At 41.4% G+C, this 22455-nt stretch overlaps 1 protein-coding gene across 1 annotated transcript; it reads left to right on the forward strand.

The window, feature by feature from the left end:
• STT3A (STT3A, catalytic subunit of the oligosaccharyltransferase complex) lies at positions 922-21869 on the forward strand. Its single transcript, XM_005699592.3, has 18 exons — positions 922-1048; positions 3103-3229; positions 4028-4088; positions 6419-6540; positions 6921-7066; positions 8601-8691; positions 9853-9959; positions 10615-10779; positions 12001-12181; positions 12989-13144; positions 14072-14163; positions 14836-14991; positions 15257-15445; positions 16396-16512; positions 16629-16731; positions 19533-19721; positions 20537-20652; positions 21586-21869. Exons 2-18 carry the CDS (start codon positions 3142-3144, stop codon positions 21622-21624), a joined length of 2118 nt encoding a protein of 705 aa, XP_005699649.1. The 5' UTR covers positions 922-1048; positions 3103-3141; the 3' UTR covers positions 21625-21869.

The following is a 22455-nucleotide window of genomic DNA, read 5'->3' on the forward strand; positions in this document are numbered from 1 at the left end:
GTTAACTGAGGTCTCTAGGGAGGGGAAGTGCGTGTCTGAGAGGTGATAGAACTGGTTGCTGAAACCGCCCCTTTCCCTGCCCTCAGCAACGTTTCTTTGGGTGTGAGGAGTAAAAGGGGGCAGTTAGGACAGTTTTCAGTGGCAGGTAACTTACAAAGGGATAAGCAAAGCACCGCCAGGCTGCAAGCTGGTTCCAGGAAGAAGCCTGTCTATAAACTTGGGAGGACCGCCTCTGCCATCCTGGTGGACGCAGCCCGCGCGTAAACTCTTCCACCGAAACCCCACGACCCCTTTAGCCTAGGCATGCCCATTCACGAATAAGGGGCTTAAGAGAAATGCCTCGTGGTATCTGCAGGTCTCTCGTCCACCGCAGTTCACCAGAGCAAGGTCAAAATGACTCTCCAGCGAACTGTCAGACAATATCCTGTACAAGATGTAACAGTCTGGATTGTGAAGCGCTTGAGTTTTCATTGAGAATTATTTAAAAATTCTTCTCACCTCTCCTTTAACCTTATATTAAGGTAACGTCAATTTCTACCTTTTAAAAAACAAGACTCTGAAACGGAAGCGGACGATCTCAGTTCAGCTTTTGAGGATTTGCAGTTTCGGCCTATGCCTTTGCGTCGTTTCCGCTTCTTGTCACGTTACTGGGCTAAACGCGCCGCATCTTCCGCCCGCGACCCCTTCGCGGTCCGCAGACCGACACGTCACTGCTCGTCCCTCAACCAAACTGCTCCCAGGGTGTTCTTTCCGCGCTCGGGCTCTCAAGAGCCGGCCTATCACGGCTGGGCAGTTGGACGAAGTCCCGCCTTCTGGCTACTAAGTGATATCTGTATTGTCCAGTTAAAACGTGGGAGCGAGGCTGCGTTCACGCCTCCGAGGCTGACAGACAGTTCCAGAACCCTATCGCTCTTTTCAAGTGTCGGATTGTACCTGAACTAGCCAATGGGGAGCAGTCCCGGAGGCGGACCCGGCGCTGCCAGGGTTGGGTGCACCGTTGAACAGATGGCAGAGGGAGGCGAGCGGATTCCTGAGGAACGCCGGTCAGGTGAGAAGGCCTTGGGATGTAACTTGAGGATTAGCGGCAGGTGCAGTCCAAGGCGTTGGTGGGACTGAGCGAAGCGCAGGAGGTGCGGCTTTAATGGCGGCGGCCGTGGGCGCAGGCACAGTCTGGGGCCTTGCAGAGGAGGGGGCGTGGGACGTAGTGTGAGGGGAATGGAAGGATGTGAGGGTCTGGGATGGGTCGTGCACTTAGGCCAGGTGGGCGTGGGAAAGATGGGGCTCTGGCACCGACTAGTCCTGGAGGGGGTGGCGCTTAGGATCCTTACGTGGTGGGGTGTCCCACGCCGGGTGATGCCGGAGGTGTTTAGTTCTGGGTAGATGGGAGACGAAGGGAGGGACCTGCGGTAGTGGGCAGAAGTGGGGGAGGGAGGGACAGGCGTGAGGAAGCGTGTGGGCAAGTTGGGAACTAGAACCAGTGAGACAAGACGCCGCAGTTTGCAGGCACAGTTGAAGTGGAGGACAGATGCTCAGTGTTTTAAAAAAGTGTCTTTGCCGTTAAGCGATGTGCGAACACGACCAGTGAGCACAGTATGGAAACTCCCTTGAGATCCTGGCCTAAATTACCAGCTTCTTTACTCCGTTTTCAAGGAAAGGTTCTATGCTCTCATTTCCTCCGCTTAGTCTTATAGGCATGTGGCTCCTATCAGCTCAATAGTGGTAAGTTTTCCTATTTCAGGCGTTGGAGAAAACAAGTACAGTCCTGAGAGATGTAACTGTGTTATGGACTTCCTAGAGTTAGGTGTTTATTTTTGATTGCAAGGTATGGTTTTCCTTTGGGACTATAATTAAAAATAAATGTACAACTGCTCCTCTGGGACAGTTAATTATGGAAAAAAATGCTTGAGTCCTTACTTTCGGAGCTAGGAATATATGATTCTTCATGCCCTCCACCCTACTTTTTTCCCTCCATTCCTCTAGTAATAGTTGACAAAAGATCAGGAGGGATCCAGGTTCCTTTTATTTTTTTTTTCCTGCAGTCTTTAGTGTTGCATATTCTTTATCACTTAGCCCTTGACCAGCTTATGATTTAAGAAGGTAGGGCTGTTTTAAACAGAAATAGCTATGCTTCTACTGAGTGCTGATTATTGTCCATCAAGTGATCACCATTCTGAATGGTCTAGAGACTACTTCCCTCCTTCAACATTTTATTTTAATCTAATACCCACCCCCCGCCATACAGCTCAATCTTTTTTTTTTTTTTTTTTGGCCTTAGTAGGAAAATTTTATTTTTTTTACCCTCCAGATTATTATCTGGTTCTGGCTCTCGGATCAGTGGCTTAAATCAGCAGTGTCAGTTACAGGATGCTTTGAGACAGCTGATGGGAAGTGGGTGTAGATTTGAGCGGCAGTTAAAGTGTGATATAAGAGATTGAAAGTGCAGTGATCTGTCTGTGTGCCTCTCCCTCCCCTCCTGAGCGCATGACTACTTGTATTGGTGAAGAGTCCTGCGCTCTAGTTGACCCTGCAACCCCACTGGGGTGTGGAACAGAAAGAAGCTTGTAGCCAGAAAGTTTACAGCTGAAATTTAGGGATGTAAACGGTGCCGATGCAGTCATGACTTCTGTTTCGCCGCCTTCTGCTTTCACTTCTGTGCTCCTTCCCTGCTTTCGTTCATACATTCCTGCCTTTTCTTAAATGCTGTGTTTCTCCTTGTAATTATTCTTCTCTCTGTTTTCAGTCCTTCTGTCTGCTTTGCCTCTCTTCCTCCGACCCTCTTTTTCTCTGTGTGTTTCCTCTTTACTCCTGTCGTAGCACACGATTGCCAGGTGTGCTCGTTGGTAGCTGCAAAGACCGAGAAAGAGAGTCATGGTGATGGGAGTCTCATCATTCCTTTCCATCCTTGACTTACAGCTCTGACATGCCGGCTTCCTTGTCTGTTGGTCATAATTCAGGCTCAGCTTGCGTCTCAGTTAGTCCTGACCCTCTCTTGTGCGTTCACTACTTCCTTTCTCTGTGGTTCTCTCCCACCATAAAATATGAAAGTGAATTAGCTAAATTGAAGGTGTTTGATAGCTCATGGTCTTGGCTTTCCACTTTTAGCTATTTGACTGTCATCTGTTGCCGCCCATTGATGTGAAGATGACCAAGCTGGGATTTTTGCGGTTGTCCTATGAGAAGCAGGACACACTTCTGAAGCTTCTGATTCTGTCGATGGCTGCTGTGTTATGTGAGTGTGCATGTGGCCCTCTCTTTCTTCAGGATATGGAAAGGAGAAAATTTTGAAGGAAAAAAAAATTAGCAATGGCTTTCTTAAATGCTTTGCTTTTCTTCCAGCAGATTGTAATGTGTTCTTTTTTACTGTGCTCAACCAGTAGAATTTTGTGAAATCAAAGAAACACAAGGATTGTAGAAGTTTGGACTAGTGATCATCTGGGAAAGAATGGGAAGCGTGCTATGTTAATTTTGGTTTTTCTTAGAACTGAAAGTGGTACCAGAGACCCTGGGATACTGAGTTTTGTAAAAGATATTTGTCTTCTGTAGTTGCCAGTATTTCTGAAAAGTCTTTCTGAAAGTCTTTCTCAGTATTTCTGAAAGTCTTTCCAGCACTTATTCTGTTTTCTTAGGTTTTTCTTGCTCTTCATGAGCCATAAGTAGTCTAGATTCCCTTACCTCTTAGTTCACTCCAAAGCTAAGGTTGTGGGAAGGGGAGGTCAACGTTTGTAGAAGATAACCATGTAAATTAGGTGCAACACTAATTCACTAGGTGAGTGTGTTGTTATAGGCCTTGATAATAAGTAGTTAAATGTGTCCTACTTCGGTGGAAATGTGGGGATTATTGTCACGGGAAAATGAACTTCCTTGTTTCTTGTGTGTGGGAGGGAGGGATAAATACTTTATTCAGTCATTATTTTGTACTTCCTGTGACCTCTGTGCGGGATACTACTACTGTCTGTGTAACATTACTATCTGCTATTGTTTTTCATGGTATATTGCCATTAAAATATTAGTTCTCTATTTTGTGCAGCGTTCTCCACTCGTCTCTTTGCTGTCTTGAGATTTGAAAGTGTCATCCATGAATTTGATCCGTGAGTACCTTTGCTTGGTCTGGTATTTCCTTCAAGAAGCATTCAGGTTAATGGGTTTCAGATTCAAATTCCAGTGAACTCTTGGTACATGGGGATGTACTTTCTATGCATTTCTACAATGATCCCCTTTTTGAAACATTTCCAGTGGAATTTGAGACCAGTTTAGTCTCTCAAACTTACGAAAAATGAGAGAGGCCTGCTGGTGTGTCTACCTATTGCTTAAGACCTGGATAAGCTAAGAGAAGTCTGACTTCGGAGCTTGGTCAACACTTAATGGTACAGGCTAAGGGAAAGGGGACTGGGCCTGGTGGGTGTTTGAGGCTCAAGAGAAAAATCAGAGGTCGTAAACTTGAGATCCATGACTTTTTTTCTGTTTAACAATTTGTGTGGTATAAATTGGGTCTGTCAGTTAAGTTCTAAGACATTGAGGAAAATTTAAAGTTGTGATTTTGATTAGGGATTTTATTAGCTAAAAAGAGGCATAGGTGAAAGACATTTACATAGCTTCATTCTATTCCAAGAGCTGTTGTACAGATTATCTATAAATCTTCACAGTAACCCTATGAGTTGGAGGTATTAGTGTCCCCTTTTTACAAATGTAACCAGGCTGGCAGAGGCCATTCAAGGTCACATGTATAGTAAATGTTACATTTTGGTAAATGTTACATGTATGGTAACTGTTACACATATAATAAATGTTACATGTATAGTAAATTGAGGAGCCAAGATTTGAATTGAGGTTTATCTCTGTTTCTAGATACTGGAGTAACTTGTATTACTGAAAGTTAAGGCTTCATTTAAAATTTAGAGAGCTAGAATCATAGATTCTTGATGCATCATTAATATCATAAAAATAGAATATTAGGCTTATAGAACATTGATTCAAGTTTAATACCCACATATGTTTGCAAGTTTGTAATATTGTTTTGGGTAGATATTTGAAAGCACTTTGGAGGCATACAGTTATCAATTTTTTTCCCTCAGGAATGAGATAACTTATATTCTTTTGGTTCTTGATCACCAGTATGTTAGGGCTTTTTCTCACACCCTCCAGATGCGTGAACATCAAGATGAGATGGTCAGGGAAAGCAAGAATATCTGCTCTGTAGTCATAGAGACAGAAGGGATGTATAGATCATGTGATCTGACACTTCCTTTTGCAGAGCAGGAAACTGATGCCCAGAGTGTGACCCCAGGCCAGACCTTTTCCCACTAACTCGCACTTCCTCTGTCTCTCTCTGCCGCTCCTGCCATTAGGTGAAGGACATGATTCTGACACCTGGTGACTGCCTGCTACCCCTATCCTTTCTGTCTCCCTGACAGTTACCAAAATAACATTCATCAGAATAAATAGAAGGATAGATATCTATGCTATCTGCTACTTTTCTCACTTCAGCTGCTAAAATTGGACTGACCAAAGAGGAAATAGGGTTAGAGGGGTGGGCAGGAAAGATGGTTAGTCATAATCATCTTTAGTGATTAAACAGTTCTTTTCATTTTACTTATTTGTTTATATATATTTTATTATCTGTAATAAATCAGTTAATATATATGTAATATATATAGATAAATTATATGATAAGTTTTATATATATATACATAATATATTATTTGTCTTTCTTTTTACTTTTTAAATGAGAAGCTTAAGGGGCTTCATAGCTTGAGCCTAAAGAACTGTGTTTTTTTGTGTATAACTCTAAGCATTTTGTATCAAATACTTGTCCTGTAATTTTTATTTTTATGCTACCATGTAGGTGGCATTCAGAACTATTTTAAATAACAACATGAGTAGATCTGATTACAAATTTAAATACTCATTAAGAGGTGTATGTTATGGAGTAGACTAAAAAATGTTCATCCTGCATCTGGTGTTACACCCACATCTTTAGAGATGCTCCTCACTTGAAGTTACCCGTGTGTCCTCATGTGTGTTATGGAAATGTTCTTTTGTGTGTCGCTGTGAGTCGAATCTATTGGTGCCCACATCTCAGCTGTCCTGTCTTCTGAGTGCTTGAATCTTCTGGCTGGGGCTGCTGCCTACTACATGCCAGCCTGGTGAAGTGTCCTTTGTTTAATTAGCCCCCAGTTGCATTTCCTTATGAGAGAAGCAGCGCTTTAACTGAGACAAACACGGAGCTGCAAATGAGGAGACTTGTGGTAATGTGAAGTGATTTTCCTGCTTCAAATACTTCTGGGTACCAAACTGACTTTGATTGGAGTAATGAGAAGTTCCTCAGTGGTGTAACCCGAGGAGCCAGATTCACTGCACACTGGGGCAAATGCTTGGGTACGGGGAGAAGCAGACACAGTTCTTCACTGTCTTGCTGCAGGTACTTTAATTATCGTACCACCCGGTTCCTGGCTGAGGAGGGATTTTATAAATTCCATAACTGGTTTGATGACCGGGCCTGGTACCCTTTGGGACGAATCATTGGAGGAACAATTTACCCAGGTGAGGGGAACAGGATTTTTCTTTTCCTTACAGCAGTAGCTTATTTGTATGATATGGAACACTGTGTTTTATTTCTAATATCTTTGTTTTGTGACCCTTGTAATTCCATTCTGATTACAGATCCCTAAAAGTCGATCCTATGTAGAAGGGAGAACGTGTATGAGAGAGTGGGGGTGGGTAGCGTTTCATAAATCCTGGACTTCTGATTGAGTCCACAGGGTGGAAATTTATAGGGCTCGTGCAGCTGCTGTTAGTGTTTCTGGTGGGTTGTTGAAACCTGTGTAACCACAGTATTGATAACTTGGATTTTCCCTTTCTCTTTCCCTTACGTTCTTTGTCTTCGGAGGATAACCTGTTGGCCTCTCTTCTTCCTGTTGCAGGCTTAATGATCACCTCTGCTGCAATCTACCATGTCCTCCATTTTTTCCACATCACCATCGACATTCGGAATGTCTGTGTGTTCCTGGCCCCTCTCTTCTCTTCCTTCACCACCATCGTCACGTACCACCTTACCAAAGAGCTCAAGGTGAAGGATTTGGGGTGACAGGAGTCTTGGGAATGGATGCTGTTGAACCTCTCTAGTAGATGCTAAAGGGTGGGGGACTGAGAGCTTAAGAAGGGCAGGGAGCTAGGGGCTAAAGACAGCTTTTGATGAGCCAAATTGCTAGTTTCATCCCAGTCCCTCCCTAGAATATGTGGTGTCTTATCATTAACAACTATTTGTCCATATAAGGGAATGTTTGAAGGTCAAATATTAATTGCTGTATATGGAAAAAGAATTTTTGTGTTAGTTTACTCATCACAGGACTGCCTTTTCTTTTCTTTTCTTTTTTTTTTTTGCTGTCTTTATTTTTGGCTGCAGTGGGTCTTCATTGCTTTGTGCAGATAGCGAGAGGGGCCTGCTTATTCGTGGTGGCATCTCTTAACGCAGAGCCCGGGCTCTAGGCACATGGGCTTCAGTAGTTGCGGCTCGAGGGCCCTGGAGCACAGGCTCTGTGATGGCGGCGCACGGGCTTACTTGCCCTGCAGCGCGTGAACCTTCCTGGACCAGGGATCTGACCTGTGTCTGCTGCATTGGCAGGTGGATTCTTACCCACCAGGCCACCAAGGAAGTCCTGGAAAAAAAATATTTAAAGTGAGATTTAGATTTTGAATCTATTGTCCCTCACAATCTAAGGGAGAGAAAAAATAGCTACAAGATATGTTCCAAAACAGTTAGCTCTTCCTACTGGAAATGGACACTTAGCTTAACAATTATTTGTTGATTTTTTAAGAAATTTATTTTAAAATTCTGAAACCACTTGGCTCTTGTAATTAGAGTCTGTGATATGGTCTCTTCTTCCCCAGGTTTCTGCCTTGCTGACCCTGGCTCCTGGGATGTTATTCTTTGTGGCTGTGGTGTCAGGGAGATACCTGAGAGGTGCTAAACCAGTTGGAGGGCTTGGGAAACTTGAGTTTAGTTTGAAAGTTCTTCCATCCTTCTCCTTGCTGCCCTATTCCAGATTTGACTCTTATCAATAGACAGGTCCTTCCTCTTTCGGTGTGTGAGTTATATTTTGTTTTTCCTCTTTCCCGAGTTCACAGATTGACTCGGAATATTCCAGCTCTATTGTCTAAGCTGGCATCTTCAGTCCACTGTAGATTATCACCTCTGTTTGTTGACCTTTTAGCTCAAATACTTAGGTCTTCCTTTGTGTATGCTTGCATAGCTTTTAGGGATGTGACTGGTGTTCCTGTGGTGTGCATATATTGTTGGGGGGAACTCAAATCTGGGGGTATTCCAACCCAGCCGCCCGTTCTGGGGCAGCATCTGACTGATCTCATGATTTGTCTGTTCTTAGCACATGTATGCTCAGTTTCAGACTCAGTACCATGGCAGGGAGGGAACTGGCTGTGAAGTGTGTAACGTTCTTGTGCTGCAAGCATTCCTAGCATCACATCTCCCTTGCAAAGTGTCGAACTATTCTCTGGGCCCCGTAGAAGCAGATTGGACTAGTGGATCCTCTCCTCTCCCACAGCTGTATTGGTGTTGACTTCCTGTTACCCCTCTTGTCTTGCAGGATGCAGGAGCTGGGCTTCTTGCTGCCGCCATGATTGCTGTGGTTCCTGGCTATATCTCCCGGTCTGTGGCTGGCTCCTATGATAATGAAGGTACGACTTAAAGTTCACCTTATTATCCAGTAGAATTCTGTGAAGGGTAATAGAATCTGGGTTCAAATCTGCTATTCAGCAATAGCAAAAATGGTATCTGGGTGAGAAGATTAGAAGTGGGCAGGAAGGGACCTCAGACTGTTAAGTTTATATTCTCTCTCTCATTTTCTCTAGAAAGGTAGCTGGTAATTTTCCTTAAATAAGGCCTCTGGCTCATCTCTGTATTCCTAAAAGTAGAGTTAGGTTTTAGGGTTGGATGGGTTTTTGTTATTGTTTATTCACTCAGTGGTGTCTGATTCTTTTGCAATCTCATTTACTGTAGCTCACCAAGCTCCAGGGTTGAATGATACCATTGTTTTAACACTGTAATCGTTTGCTTTATTTTAGATGAAAGAAATGGATATTCTTAAAACCATAATGACTTTTATTGACTTATTTCCAAATCACTCTGTATTTATTGAATGTTATTGGTAAAACAGTGTTAGGTATTACAGAAATAGTTAATGAATAAGAGTATTGGCTTATAGTTAAGGAATTACAGAGATAGATAATGAACACAATAATTTAGCCCATAATCTATTAATGCAGACCTATAAAAATAAATCTAATGGGCAGATAGTATTGTATACTATGAGAGAAGTATGAACAGAGTACTTTGGGAACGCAGTGAGAGAAGAGATTCAGATGTGGGGATCAGGGAAGGCTTTTTAGAAGAAGTTGTGTTTGAACTGGGCCCTGAAGTTGGAACTACATTAGGCAAATATTAAGGAGAGAGGCAGTCAGGGCATAAAGACCAGCTTGTGGTCCGACATAGAAGCAGGGTGGTGCTTGATAGTATGGGATATCATTAGGACTCAGATAGCAGGTTCAGTGCCTGAAAAGAACAGTAGCAATAATGACTAACACTGAGTGCTTGCTGCAGGCTAGATTCTGTTGCAAGTGCTTTACATGCAGTGGTTAAATTTGTGTTTATGACACGTTTATGAAGTAGACACTCTTCTATAGGACTCTTTTTTTCTTTTGCCAGAAACTAAGGCAAAGAGATGTAGAGTAATTACACTGTTAATGGGTGGTAGGTCTGAGATATGCAGGGAGTTTGTTGAAGATCAGTATTTAATATCCCAGTGTGGCCTTCTATTGAATTTTGTGTTCTTTCTGCAGGGATTGCCATCTTTTGCATGCTGCTTACCTATTACATGTGGATCAAAGCAGTCAAGACTGGTTCCATCTACTGGGCAGCAAAGTGTGCCCTTGCTTACTTCTACATGGTAACTCTTCACTCCCTTCTTCCGGGAGTCTCTCTCTGTCTGCATACCTGTTGGGATCTACTGATGTAAATTGGAAGTAGCTCTTGGGGTTTGAGACCATAGAGCAGAGGACAGAAGCTTTATTGTCTTTTGTGTCCATACAAAGCCTAACCCAAGGCAGGCAGATGATAAGATAGAGGAAATTTTTTTTAATTTTTAGAGGTCTCCAGATACTGTATTTCTTATGGATAATATTGGTTGGCCAGCTCGCTTTTCTGATATGTTTCCCTTAAATTTTTCCTTTCCTAACACATTTTTTTCTGTTCAGTCTTTCATTAACCCTGAGACCTCTTCCCTTAACTGTTTCCGCTTGCCCACATTTTGCATGTATCCCTAAATTCTCCACGTGACCTAATAGTAGGTCGCATCCAGATTAACGCTGAGGGTTAGGGGCCTTTTGTTTTGTGATCACAATGACAGGAGCCATATAGAACAGAGGACTGAGTTACAGTAATGGGTTTAATTGGATTTTCCTGTTTAAAGAAGTCAGTTACTTAAACTGTTTAAACCACTTGGCATTAATAAAGTTTTTGGTTATCATAAATAGGTGTTCTTTAAAAAGGTCACAGGTAACGAGGAGTGCTGAGAGGAAGTGTCCTTTTTCATCCTGTCCTAGGTCTCTTCCTGGGGAGGTTACGTGTTCTTGATCAACTTGATCCCCCTTCATGTACTAGTGCTGATGCTCACAGGACGTTTCTCCCACCGGATCTACGTGGCGTACTGTACTGTCTACTGCCTGGGCACCATTCTTTCCATGCAGATCTCCTTTGTGGGTTTCCAGGTGAGCCCTAGACTGAGTGGAGCTTTTAGTTTCTTCCATTTTTTTCCTAATCATCTCCAACTAAATTGATTTATCTTGGATTCTGTTGAGGATGTTGAAACTTACAGGTCTGACCTTGGACTGCTTGTGTTAACTGAAACAGCACAATCATTGGCCAATAAAGTCTGCCCCCTGAGAGTGTTAATATTTGTTCATGTAGTTTAATTGCTCTTAAGTTAGCTTAAGTTTGGGGAGAAGCAGGGATATTTTGGTAGAATTGAGTTGATGTGAGTGATCACAGTTATCTTTTTCAGTCCTTCTTAATGTGAATGATCCCATTCAGTAGTAATGACCCCTGAACTTGTTAATGGGGGCAAGTAATTAAGTCCTTTAGGAAGCAGAACATAGACCTTTTAACCACATTACTCCATCGGGTTAAGAGACAGCTATTAAATCAGAGGAATGATGCGATATGTGTGATTTTTCATGTAAAATTCTTATGAAAAGTGGAACCCTTATTCAGCTCAGCAAGTATTTCTTTGCTTATCCCCTACAATGTGCAGTTTGCTAATAACTGGGAAATGTAAAAAGTAAAGATGTGATCCTGGTCCTTAAGGAAGTCTTGCTAGGAAAGACACCCATGTAGCTCTCTGTGATGTAGTGGTCCTAGAAATGTAGTCCTGGACCAGCAGGCTCAGCAGCATCAGGGAATACATTAGAAATGCAAATTCAGGATTGAATCTACTGAGTTTCAGAAGCTCTGGCGGTGGGGCTCAGCTGTCTGTGTCTAAACACCCCCTCTTCATCTACTGTGATTATGTTGCCCAGTGGAGTTTGAGAACTGTTTGTCTAAGTTACAGGAGAGATCCAAGGTGTACAGATATAGAGCTATGGATTTCAGCTTGGCAGAGTAGGAGGCAATAGTATTTGCTTGGGGCCTTGAGTGATGGGAATTTTAATGAATGCAAATTTTGGGAAAATGAGAAAATTACAGTCGAGGCTCAAGAAATAGCCTGAGCAAAGGCCAGACATGTGATATTGATAAGAGTATGGTATACTTTGGACTCCAGGTATTCTGTGGAAATGTGGCAGGTGAATTGGACTCTCCCCTGGATTGGCCCTAATTCCTTGGTAGCCTCAGAACTCACTGGACCCTTTGGTCTGAACTTGGTCTGGATAATTCAGGTCAAGGCTGGACCCGTTGTTTTCGTGACATTCTCACACATCTGCTTTCACCTACAGCCCGTCCTTTCATCAGAGCACATGGCAGCCTTTGGGGTCTTTGGTCTCTGCCAGATTCATGCCTTTGTGGATTATCTACGCAGCAAGTTGAATCCACAGCAGTTTGAAGTTCTTTTCCGAAGTGTCATCTCCCTGGTGGGCTTTGTCCTTCTCACCATTGGAGCTCTCCTCATGCTGACAGGTAGGAAAGGCTTTTAGTATTAAGTGTAAATGGGTATGAACATAGCATAAACTCCAAAAAACATGGGTTATTGCTTGACCACAGGAAGATGCATTCTTTTTCTCCCATTTCTCTTGATTTCATGCATATTAAATCCATATTATACATTCAATCCATTTGTCAGCCAGTATTTGGATTCAGCATAGAAAGAAGATCTTATTAGATCAGTATTTAATCTCAGAAGATTCACACTTGGTAACAGAACTATATTTACCATGCTTATCTTTCTCTTTTTTTCTTTTGTCCTTTTCTTTCCTATTGGTATATTGGTAGGGTAGGAGAAATCCTAACATTGTTTGCCCTACAATATGACTTCATCTAATCCTAAATGACAGAGCTATGTTGGTTTAGTTTGGTTAGCATGGCACATTTTCCTCACGTAGATGTCTCAGAGTCTAATTTGATTTTGCCCAGGACTCTGTATTGTCTAATTCAGAGCAACATTGGAGGACAGCCTGACTTAGTTTATAGCATTGGCCTTGGTTTGACCAGGTTTAGTCTAACCCTTCCAGGAAGCATTTCCACCTTCCTTCTCTGAGTTTACATACAGCCTGACTTTATTCTGCTGACAGTGCTGACATAAGTACTCTCAAATTTGAAAGAAAGGAATCAATGAAATTCTCAAGGTATTCGTGACATTTAGACAAAAACCTAGTCTTGCTTTGTCTCAGAGAATCTTATTAAAATGGAAAGTTCTGATTAGTTAGGATCAGATATTATTTTGTTTCAGAAGTAATTGTGAAATATTTGTTGCCTCTTTGCTGCCAGGAAAAATATCTCCCTGGACGGGGCGTTTCTACTCGCTGTTGGACCCTTCCTACGCTAAGAACAACATCCCCATCATTGCTTCTGTGTCTGAGCATCAGCCTACGACCTGGTCCTCGTACTATTTCGACCTGCAGCTCCTTGTCTTCATGTTTCCAGGTCTGTCTGCCTTGTTCCGAAGTGGTCTTCTTTGTAAGAATTATTTGATTCAAAATAAGTAAAATATCCCCATCCTTATATTTGTATTGTTTTTGTTTTTTGCCTGTGTATTTATGTGGTACAGACGATGGCTAAACATGTTTTTCTAATATTTGAAGCAGAATGGAAATCAGTTGAACAATTGCAGATACTGGCAAGTTCAGAGTCTCACAGTTTTCTGTTCAGTTATATAAAATTCAACCCTAATTCAGATTTTTTTTTTTTTAGTACTTCTAATGTACCCCACCCCTCATCCCTGACTCCTTCCCATTTATCTTCTTGATAGTATTTTGACAGTAGGCATAGCTGATTGTAAAGCCTTTTCATCTAATTTACCTTCTGGCTAGTTCGGAGATAACAATTTACCACTGGTAGGGAACTTTTTTTTTAATTGAAATAACTTTATATTTTTTCTTACTATGAAAATAAGTTGTCTTTTGTACAGATAGAGACAAATATTAAAGTTTCAGGAGTTCTCACCACATACCTGTTGCTCCTGTTAACACTTGAAATGTATATTCATCCAGTTGTTTACTGATTAAAAGTCAGATGATAGAATTTTTCTCCTGACTTTTAAAATTTTATAATCATAATTTATGTTATTTAGGAATATGTTAGTGAAATAGTGTTTAAGATACAGCATTTATTAATTTTTTAAGTACAGAGGTATGTAAAGAAGGTGGCAAATGGTCCATAAACTTCCACGGCAATATTTTAATTGATGTGTTTTATTCTGTTTTATAAATATTCTGTAGTTAAATACCCCTTTATGTTGGACATTTAGGTGGTTTCAGATCTTGTGCTATTTTAGAGTGCCATAGTAACATCTTTGCAGGTGTCTGATTGTTTTTCCAGCTCTTCACTTCTTTTTTCCCTTTATTTTTGTAGTTGGTCTCTATTACTGCTTTAGCAACCTGTCTGATGCCCGGATTTTCATCATCATGTATGGTGTGACCAGCATGTACTTTTCAGCTGTAATGGTGAGGAATGCCCTCAGTCTTGGTGAACCTTTCCATCCTTGACTCTGGGGGTTTTCTTCTTCCCCCGGCACGGGAGGATTCAGTGCTGACAATTGTGCAGAGGCTTCCTTCTGAGCACTTGAGGGGCTGAGTGGTAAAGCTGCTCACTGCTGTTGACCTTTTCTGGGAATGTACAGGGTACTCACATTTTCTGATTGTGAGGCCCACCTTTCTTAGATTCATACCCTTGTGTCAGGGAGAGGCCCTATGCAGGTTCCTTCCCCGCTCTTGCTGGAGTCTCAAAAAGGGACATGATGTTTTTTTCTTAAAGGCTTGGGTGCTGAGTGCCAGGTTGTTAAAAGAGAGGAGAGATTTTATATATTGCAGTTAAGACAGTGCTTCTCAGACTTTTTTGGTTCCAAACCACAATTAAGAAATACTTTTTATAGCCTACAATTACTCAGGATGTACATACATTCGTACATGTAGAACTGGGAAAGAAAAAAAACTTTAAAAACCCACATAACTTCTATTTTAGATGTGTCAAGTATTTTCTCTCCTATTTTGTTCTGTTCCATTGACAGACCATGTTTGTTGAAAACCCCTAAACAGAGGTCATCATCTACTAATAGGTTGAAATCTGTAATTTGTAAAACACCGATCAGATTGTGATCTTGCTTCCTGTTTTTTTAGGTGCGTCTGATGCTGGTGTTGGCGCCTGTTATGTGCATTCTTTCTGGCATTGGAGTCTCTCAGGTGCTGTCCACTTACATGAAGAATTTGGACATAAGTCGACAAGACAAGAAGAGCAAGAAACAGCAGGATTCTACCTACCCTATTAAGAATGAAGTGAGAAGCAACACACAGAACAGGCTGGGGGAACTGCGTGTGCTGTGTGCACGCGTGCGTGCGTGTGCATGCAGAGGTGCAGGCATCTGTGGGGATTTTTTTGAGTGAGGGGGAGTAAAGTGGAGCACTGTCCCCAGAGGTCAGAATTAGTTAATATAGCCTCTGGCTTACTTTGGTTCATTTTTTCTAAATCATTGACTGTAAGAAGCTGTTCTGTGCTATTGTAAATTTAATTTGGTTTATGACACAGTTCTTCCTTGTCTAGGTGGCAAGTGGCATGATACTGGTCATGGCTTTCTTTCTCATCACCTACACCTTTCATTCGACCTGGGTGACCAGTGAGGCCTACTCTTCTCCCTCCATCGTGCTGTCTGCTCGTGGTGGAGATGGCAGTAGGATCATTTTTGATGATTTTCGAGAAGCGTACTATTGGCTTCGTCACAATACTCCAGAGGTGAAAATTTGGGAGGTGTGGGACTGTGGGGTAGGAAGAAGGGAAAGACATTTGCTGTTATAGCGAATCAGATAGGTTTTAGATGGTAGAAAGCTTGGAGAAATTGGCACTATAGAACCTGGTGTTGAGTGGGCCTTAAAGGTCAACCTCCGCTCAAGTTAGCATGTCTTCTGTAGCAGCCCTTCCTGGTTCAGATTATCTGCACTCTGCTTGGGCACTTGTATTGACAGCATGGTGGTATTCTTGTGAGGTAGGCCATCCCAGTTATGAAAGAGAAAGGTTAACAGTAAGTAATGCATGTTTATTGTAGAAAAATCAGAAAACAGAAGCGAAAAACAAAGACACAAATTTTCTATAAAGGATCACCTAATGATAACCACTTCTAATATTTTGGTTTTTACCTTTGGAGCATTTCCTTTCCAGTAGCTACTGAGATTGGCAATTGTGAGTTAGATTCTTATAAGAATTTCTTTTTCTTTATTTGTTATATCCTGCGATTTATCCCCTCCCACCTCCTACCTCCTTTCTGTAGGAACTTATTTTTGTGATATTGTTTATGATCACTTTTTATGATGGTCATTTCTCTGATGACACCAAGCTGTTTATTTGGAAATATTACACAGCTCCCTACACCTCCCATGCCAGTGTGTTTATTTTTATAAGATTATCTGGAATGAAAGTATTGGTAATGCTAGATTGTATAATTTGCATTGAGATTTCATTATGGTATACAAAGGTAGAACCAGGTGCCAAGATTTATTTTCTTGTTAGGCATGCGTTATTCTGCAAAGAGTCAGACACAATTAAGTGACTGAACTGAACTGAACTGATTCTGTAAAAATGTTAATTAGCTGTATGTTAATTCCTGTCAGATGCCCTTCCACTCCTAGTATTTGATTTTTGGAGTTGGTGAGACACTTGCAATTTCTATTTCTCATTCTTCTTTTCAGGATGCGAAGGTCATGTCATGGTGGGATTATGGCTACCAGATTACAGCGATGGCGAATCGGACGATCTTAGTGGATAATAACACATGGAATAATACCCATATATCTCGAGTAGGCCAGGTAAGGTGAAGGGGTCATTTGAGTATTTGATGCAAAGGATCTCATGGAAATACTTCTCCACGAGGGATCATATGGCCTGGAATTTTGCTCTAAGAAATGTGCATGTGTTTTTCCAGGCAATGGCATCCACAGAAGAAAAAGCCTATGAGATCATGAGGGAGCTTGATGTCAGCTACGTACTGGTCATTTTCGGAGGCCTCACTGGGTATTCTTCAGATGGTAATGCACTTGATTATATTTCTAGCTACAAGGCTAAGAAAACTAGATGAATCTCCTACTTTTCTATCCTTTTACTAATCTTATCAACATATTTTCTTAGTTGATACATATTTGCAACTTGAAGTTTGGTTATTTTGATTTTTGTTTCAAACAAGTAGGAAGTAGATGTAGAGAATTCTCATGCAAGTATGAAAAGTGAAAGTGTTAGTCACTTCAGTCATGTCTGACTCCTTGTGACCCTATGGACTGTAGCCTGCCGCGCTCTTCTGTCCATGGGATTCTCCAGGCAAGAATACTGGAGTGGGTAGCCATTTCCTCTTCCAGGGGATCTTCCCAACCCCGGGATTGAACCGGGTCCCCTGCACTGCAGGCATATTCTTTACCATGAGCCTCCGGGGAAGCTCCATGTAATTATGGCATGCTGTAATTGTCTGAAGACCTAGGAATAGTTCGACAAGCAGTGAACAATAAAGAACATAAGGCCTCTGAGAATGAGCTTAAGAATTAGCATTTTTTAGTGGGTTTAAGCCATAGAATCATCTCCCAACTTAAAATGTTTCTCATATATATATGTGTGTGTGTGTTTGTGTGTGTGTATATATGCATATGTATATGGCATATGTTAACCATGTTCCTTATAATTATTAGCAAATCCTGTGGTTAGAAGAATCATCCAAATATAGTTCTCTGCCTCAAAAAAACCTTGAAAAACTTAAAGCAATACCTGTTTCAACTTTAAAAGGTTAAACACTTCTGAAAGTTTATAATAAAAATGGTAGTCCTCTGGTTCTAAACCACCTTATAATATCAGTTCCCAGGAAAATTATTCCTTTAGTTATTTACTTATATTCATATTTCTAAATAATATGTATATTCTATTCACGGATCGATCATTTTAGATACCCTTTATCAACTTCTTATACTAGATAAGGAGTTTAGTTCTCTGTATTTCCCTCTCCCCCTTTCCATCTTGCATCTTCTCAGTAGAGTTAATGATCATTTTTGGTTAAATCCAGATAAAGCCTTTTCACAATCATGACTAAATAAATACTGTGTACTGCTGAGTCAACCTGTACACCGTGGTTAAACATTCTTATCTAGAATAACTTGTTTTCCTGCAGTTAATAATTACCTCTTATTTCTATCTTAATTTTCTTTGACTATATGGTTGCTTCTTAGAGATGTTCAAATTTTAGATTATATCTGGCTTCTGATATGGACAGACTTACCAGATTCACCTGGATAGAATGTGTAAAGTGTCAGTATAATGTAGTAAGACTAGTTTCTATGTGTGTCTTGTGCAGGCAGAGGAGGAATGACAATAGCTGGGACGCATTCCCGTGGACTTGCACTTTCACAAGCAATTGCTTCAGCACTATTTGGTTATGTGTGACTCTAGGTTTTTTTCTTATTGATAATAATAATATATGCAAATAGTACAAAAAGTTTTTTTTGTATGTATGTTTGTGTGCTTATGTGTTTGTATGCGTATGTATTTTTATATATGTGAATGTATACCCATGGGTGGTAGAAATAGATGGTTCCCTGACATCTTTAGTATTCCATGAGACATATATATATCTGTCTACCACATTTTCTTATTAGGTCATCTGTTGATAGACTGAGGTTATTTCCATTTCTTATTTGTTTTGAGTAATGCTGCAGTGAATACTGATTTCTCTTGGGAATAGTGATTTCAATTCTTCTGGGTATATATCCCAAGAAATGGGATTTCTGGATCACATGGTGGTTCTAGTTTGAATTTTTTGAGGAACTACCTACTGATTCCTATAGTGTCTGTACCAATTTAGATTACAACCAGCAGTGCACAAAGATTCCCTTTATTTAGCATCTTTACCAACATGACTTTTATCTTTTTGACAAGAGTCATTCTAGCAGGTATGTGGTGATGCCTCATTGTAGTTCTGATTTACCTGCGTGCATGCTCAGTTGCTCAGTGGTGTCCGAGTCTTTGCGACCCGTTGACTGTAGGGCATGCCAGGCTTCCCTTGTCCTTCACTGTCTTCTGGAGTTTGCTCAAACTCATGTCCATTAAGTTGGTGACGCTATCCAACCATCTCATCCTCTTTTGCCCCTTCTCCTCCTGCCCTCAATCTTTCCCAGCATCATGGTCTTTTCCAGTGAGTCAGCTCTTCACATCAGGTGGCCAGAGTATTGGAGTTTCAGCTTGAGCAGCAGTCCTTCCAATAAGTATTCAGGACTGATTTCCTTTAGGATGGACTGGTTTGATCTCCATGCTGTCCAAAGGAGTCTCAAGTCTTCTCCAGCGTCCCAATTCAAAAGCTTCAATTCTTCAGCACTCAGCCTTCTTTATGGTACAACTCTTACATCCTTACATGACTACTGGAAAAACCATAGCTTTGACTATACAAACCTTTGTCGGCAAAGTGATGTCTCCGCTTTTTAATACACTATCTAGGTTTGTCATAGCTTTCCAAGGAGCAAGCATCTTTTAATTTCATGGCTGTAGTTACCATGAGCAGTGATTTTGGAGCTCAGGAGAATAAAATCTTTCACTTCTACTTTTTTCCCATCTATTTGCCATGAAGTGATGGGACCAGATGCCATGATCTTAGTTTTTTGAATGCTGAGTTTTAAACCAGGTTTTTCACTTTCTTCTTTCACCCTCATCACAACGCTCATTAGTAGCTTTCTTATTTTTATAACTTTAGAGTTATATGGTACTGTATGCCATTAGGAAAGTATTAGAAATAGTGAACTTTCATTATGTGATTTAGCTGTAGCTACCTTGGTGATAAAGCAATTTTTTCTTCTTCTAGACATCAACAAATTTCTGTGGATGGTCCGGATTGGAGGGAGCACAGATACAGGGAAACACATCAAGGAGCACGATTATTATACTCCAACTGGGGAGTTCCGTGTGGACCGTGAGGGCTCTCCAGTGCTGCTCAACTGCCTTATGTACAAGATGTGTTACTACCGATTTGGACAGGTTTACACAGAAGCCAGTAAGTGATTCCTGAGAACCTTAACAACAGTAAGAAGAGTAGTAGCTAACACATACAGGATATTTTTTATATTCTAGGCACTGCTCTAAATGCTTTATTTCTACTAATTCATGTAATCCTTACAGCAGTCCAAAAGATTGATGCTAATATTATTCCCATTTTATATGTGATGAAATTGAGGTACAGATAGGTTCCTTAACTGCACAAGGTCCTATAACTAGTGCTGAGTCAGGTTAAGCTCAGGCAGTCCGGCTCTAGAAAAGTCTGTGCTTTTATTCATTACTTTTTATTACCTCTCAGTAAAAGGTGTTATACTGGAGAAAGGATTATGAAAGAGAATAGAGTATGATAAAGGACTTTACATTTCTTCAGATAAACTGAAAGGAATGTGCTTAGGTTAAGTCTTTCCTTCTGACTCACAATTTCTTGGTTCTGCAATTGGGACTGTTTTGTGGATGCAGGCCTGTGACATCTGGAAAGTTCTTCTCTGTCCCATGGAAGGGTTACTGGTGTGTCCCAGAGGTCCTAGGTGTTTGTCCTCAGGAATAGAGGTGCTTGGAGGTCAGGCCTCTGTCTTTTAGAAGAGATAACCTCCGTGGACTCTGCCAAGCACTGTCTCGAGGAAGATGTGAGTTAGGATAGCACTCAGTTTGCCCTTCCTGACTGATGTCCTTTTTTGTAGGCCCTACTCTCTACACAAACTGCATGCTAGGGAGTAACATTCCAGTGGGATGCTTTACCACATGGACTTACTGTTTCCTTAGGAAATGAGCACTGTAGAAAGAAATTTATAGTCTTTTTTTCTCCGTTTCTAGAGCGTCCACTAGGCTATGACCGTGTCCGGAATGCTGAGATTGGGAATAAAGACTTCGAGCTTGATGTCCTAGAAGAAGCATACACCACAGAACATTGGCTGGTCAGGATATACAAGGTGAGCAGGTGTTACACTGTGACAGCAGCTCTAGTGCTTAAAAATAGGCCACGTATTTCTAAAATAGGGATATTTCTGTGTCTGAAAAACACAGAATTGGAATTTTTCTTTTATTTTAGATTGTTCTTAGTCGACACCCCAGTCTGCTGTTGTTCTGGCAGTGGTTGCAGTGATATTTTCCCAGTTGGAGTTAGGCTTGATCTGTTTTAGTGATTATTGAGGGAGGTAGTAGGAGAGTGTGTATGTTGTTTGCACTATGTTTTCTTCTCTCCCACTGAAGAATTTATGGTACAGAGAGTCACATCAGTTCAGTTCAGTCACTCAGTCGTGTCCATGGACCGCAGCACGCCAGGCCTCCCTGTCCATTACCAACTCCTAGAGTCTACCCAAACTCATGTCCATTGAGTCAGTGATGCCATCCAACCATCTCATCCTCTGTCGTCCCCTTCTCCTCCCACCTTCAATCTTTCCCAGCATCAGGGTCTTTTCAAATGAGTCAGCTCTTCGCATCAGGTGGCCAAAGTATTAGAGTTACAGCTTCAATATCAGTCCCTCCAATGAACACCCAGGACTGATCTCCTTTAGGATGGATTGGTTGGATCTCCTTGCAGTCCAAGAGACTCTCAAGATTCTGCTCCAACACCACAGTTCAAAAGCATCAATTCTTCAGTGCTCAGAGTCACATAGAAGTGTGTTGTATCTCTTACATAAGAAAAGGTTGAGAACCTTTGCTGTATTTGGAGGATAGATCATTTACACAGCTCCTCACAAGATACCCTGAGAAGCCCAGCGGAGAATAGCCAGTCTCATACCAGAGCCAAACCAGGGAGCAGAATCCAGCGTAACCCCTTCCTGTCTGGGTGAACCCAACTCAGTAGAGCTCTCCCGTGCTGACCTGATTGTATACATTAAACTGATACCTTTGTGTTGCAGGTGAAGGACCTGGATAATCGAGGCTTGTCAAGAACATAAATGTTACTTCTGGTTCTGATCTGCTTCGCACTGAGTGCGTCCCATTTAGGGCGCTGAAGACGGTTTAAAAAATATGCAGTTTATAAGAACAGAGCGCGATGAGATTAGAATTGTCTGGAGGTTTTGCCCTGGGCAGTGTGGGCTGGGCCAAATGGAGTGATCTTTATAATTCTGAGCAGGTTACCAAATGAAATGTCATGGCTTTACTTTGGTCAATTAAAGGGGGGAATTTTTTTTAAATGTGCCTTATTTGTTTTGACTTATAACTGATTTGAGGAAGCCTAAACTTTATGCCAGGCTGGTAGAAAGACAGAGAGCAGACCTCATCTGTGGTCTTAACTCTCTAAATGAGCCATGTATGGGGCATTCTGTCATTCTCTTTCTCTCAGATCAGGAAAACTATCAAGGACTAGCCGATCCTACATATACAAACAATTTTGTCATTTCAAAAACTGCAGCACCTAGCCCAATGCCTTGCACATAGTGAGTGCTCATTAAGCATTTACTGAATGAATAAAAGTTCACGGGTCCAGAGGAGTGCCATTTCTGGGCAGGAAAGGCAGCTGTGTTGCCATCATGTGTCTGTTCAACATTGCTTGTCCTTAGCGGTGCTTTGACTACAAGGGACAGGAGGTGGCTACCCAGACCTGATCACATTAGGTATTTTTGTGTGTTTTTATCTTTGAGCAGGAGTACATCCAGGGAAACTAAATCAATAGTTTTGAAGACTTAAGGCAAACAGTACAGTGTTCTCAATGGAAAGGAAGACTCTCTTCCAATGTATGTATAGAACTTGACGGTCAGTAGGTGTTCTTGAATTAGCTGACTTGT

Source organism: Capra hircus, chromosome 29, assembly GCF_001704415.2.
Source record: "Capra hircus breed San Clemente chromosome 29, ASM170441v1, whole genome shotgun sequence".
Lineage (NCBI taxonomy): Eukaryota > Metazoa > Chordata > Mammalia > Artiodactyla > Bovidae > Capra > Capra hircus.

What these genes read in the sequence shown, in the direction of transcription:
- STT3A (XM_005699592.3), top strand. Translation starts at nt 3,142, where the DNA reads ATGACCAAGCTGGGATTTTTGCGGTTGTCCTATGAGAAGCAGGACACA. An exon ending in TGGCTCCTATGATAATGAAG is followed by an intron (nt 8,692 to 9,852) that starts GTACGACTTAAA and finishes TTCTTTCTGCAG; the next exon opens with GGATTGCCATCTTTTGCATG. An exon ending in TTCGTCACAATACTCCAGAG is followed by an intron (nt 15,446 to 16,395) that starts GTGAAAATTTGG and finishes TCTTCTTTTCAG; the next exon opens with GATGCGAAGGTCATGTCATG.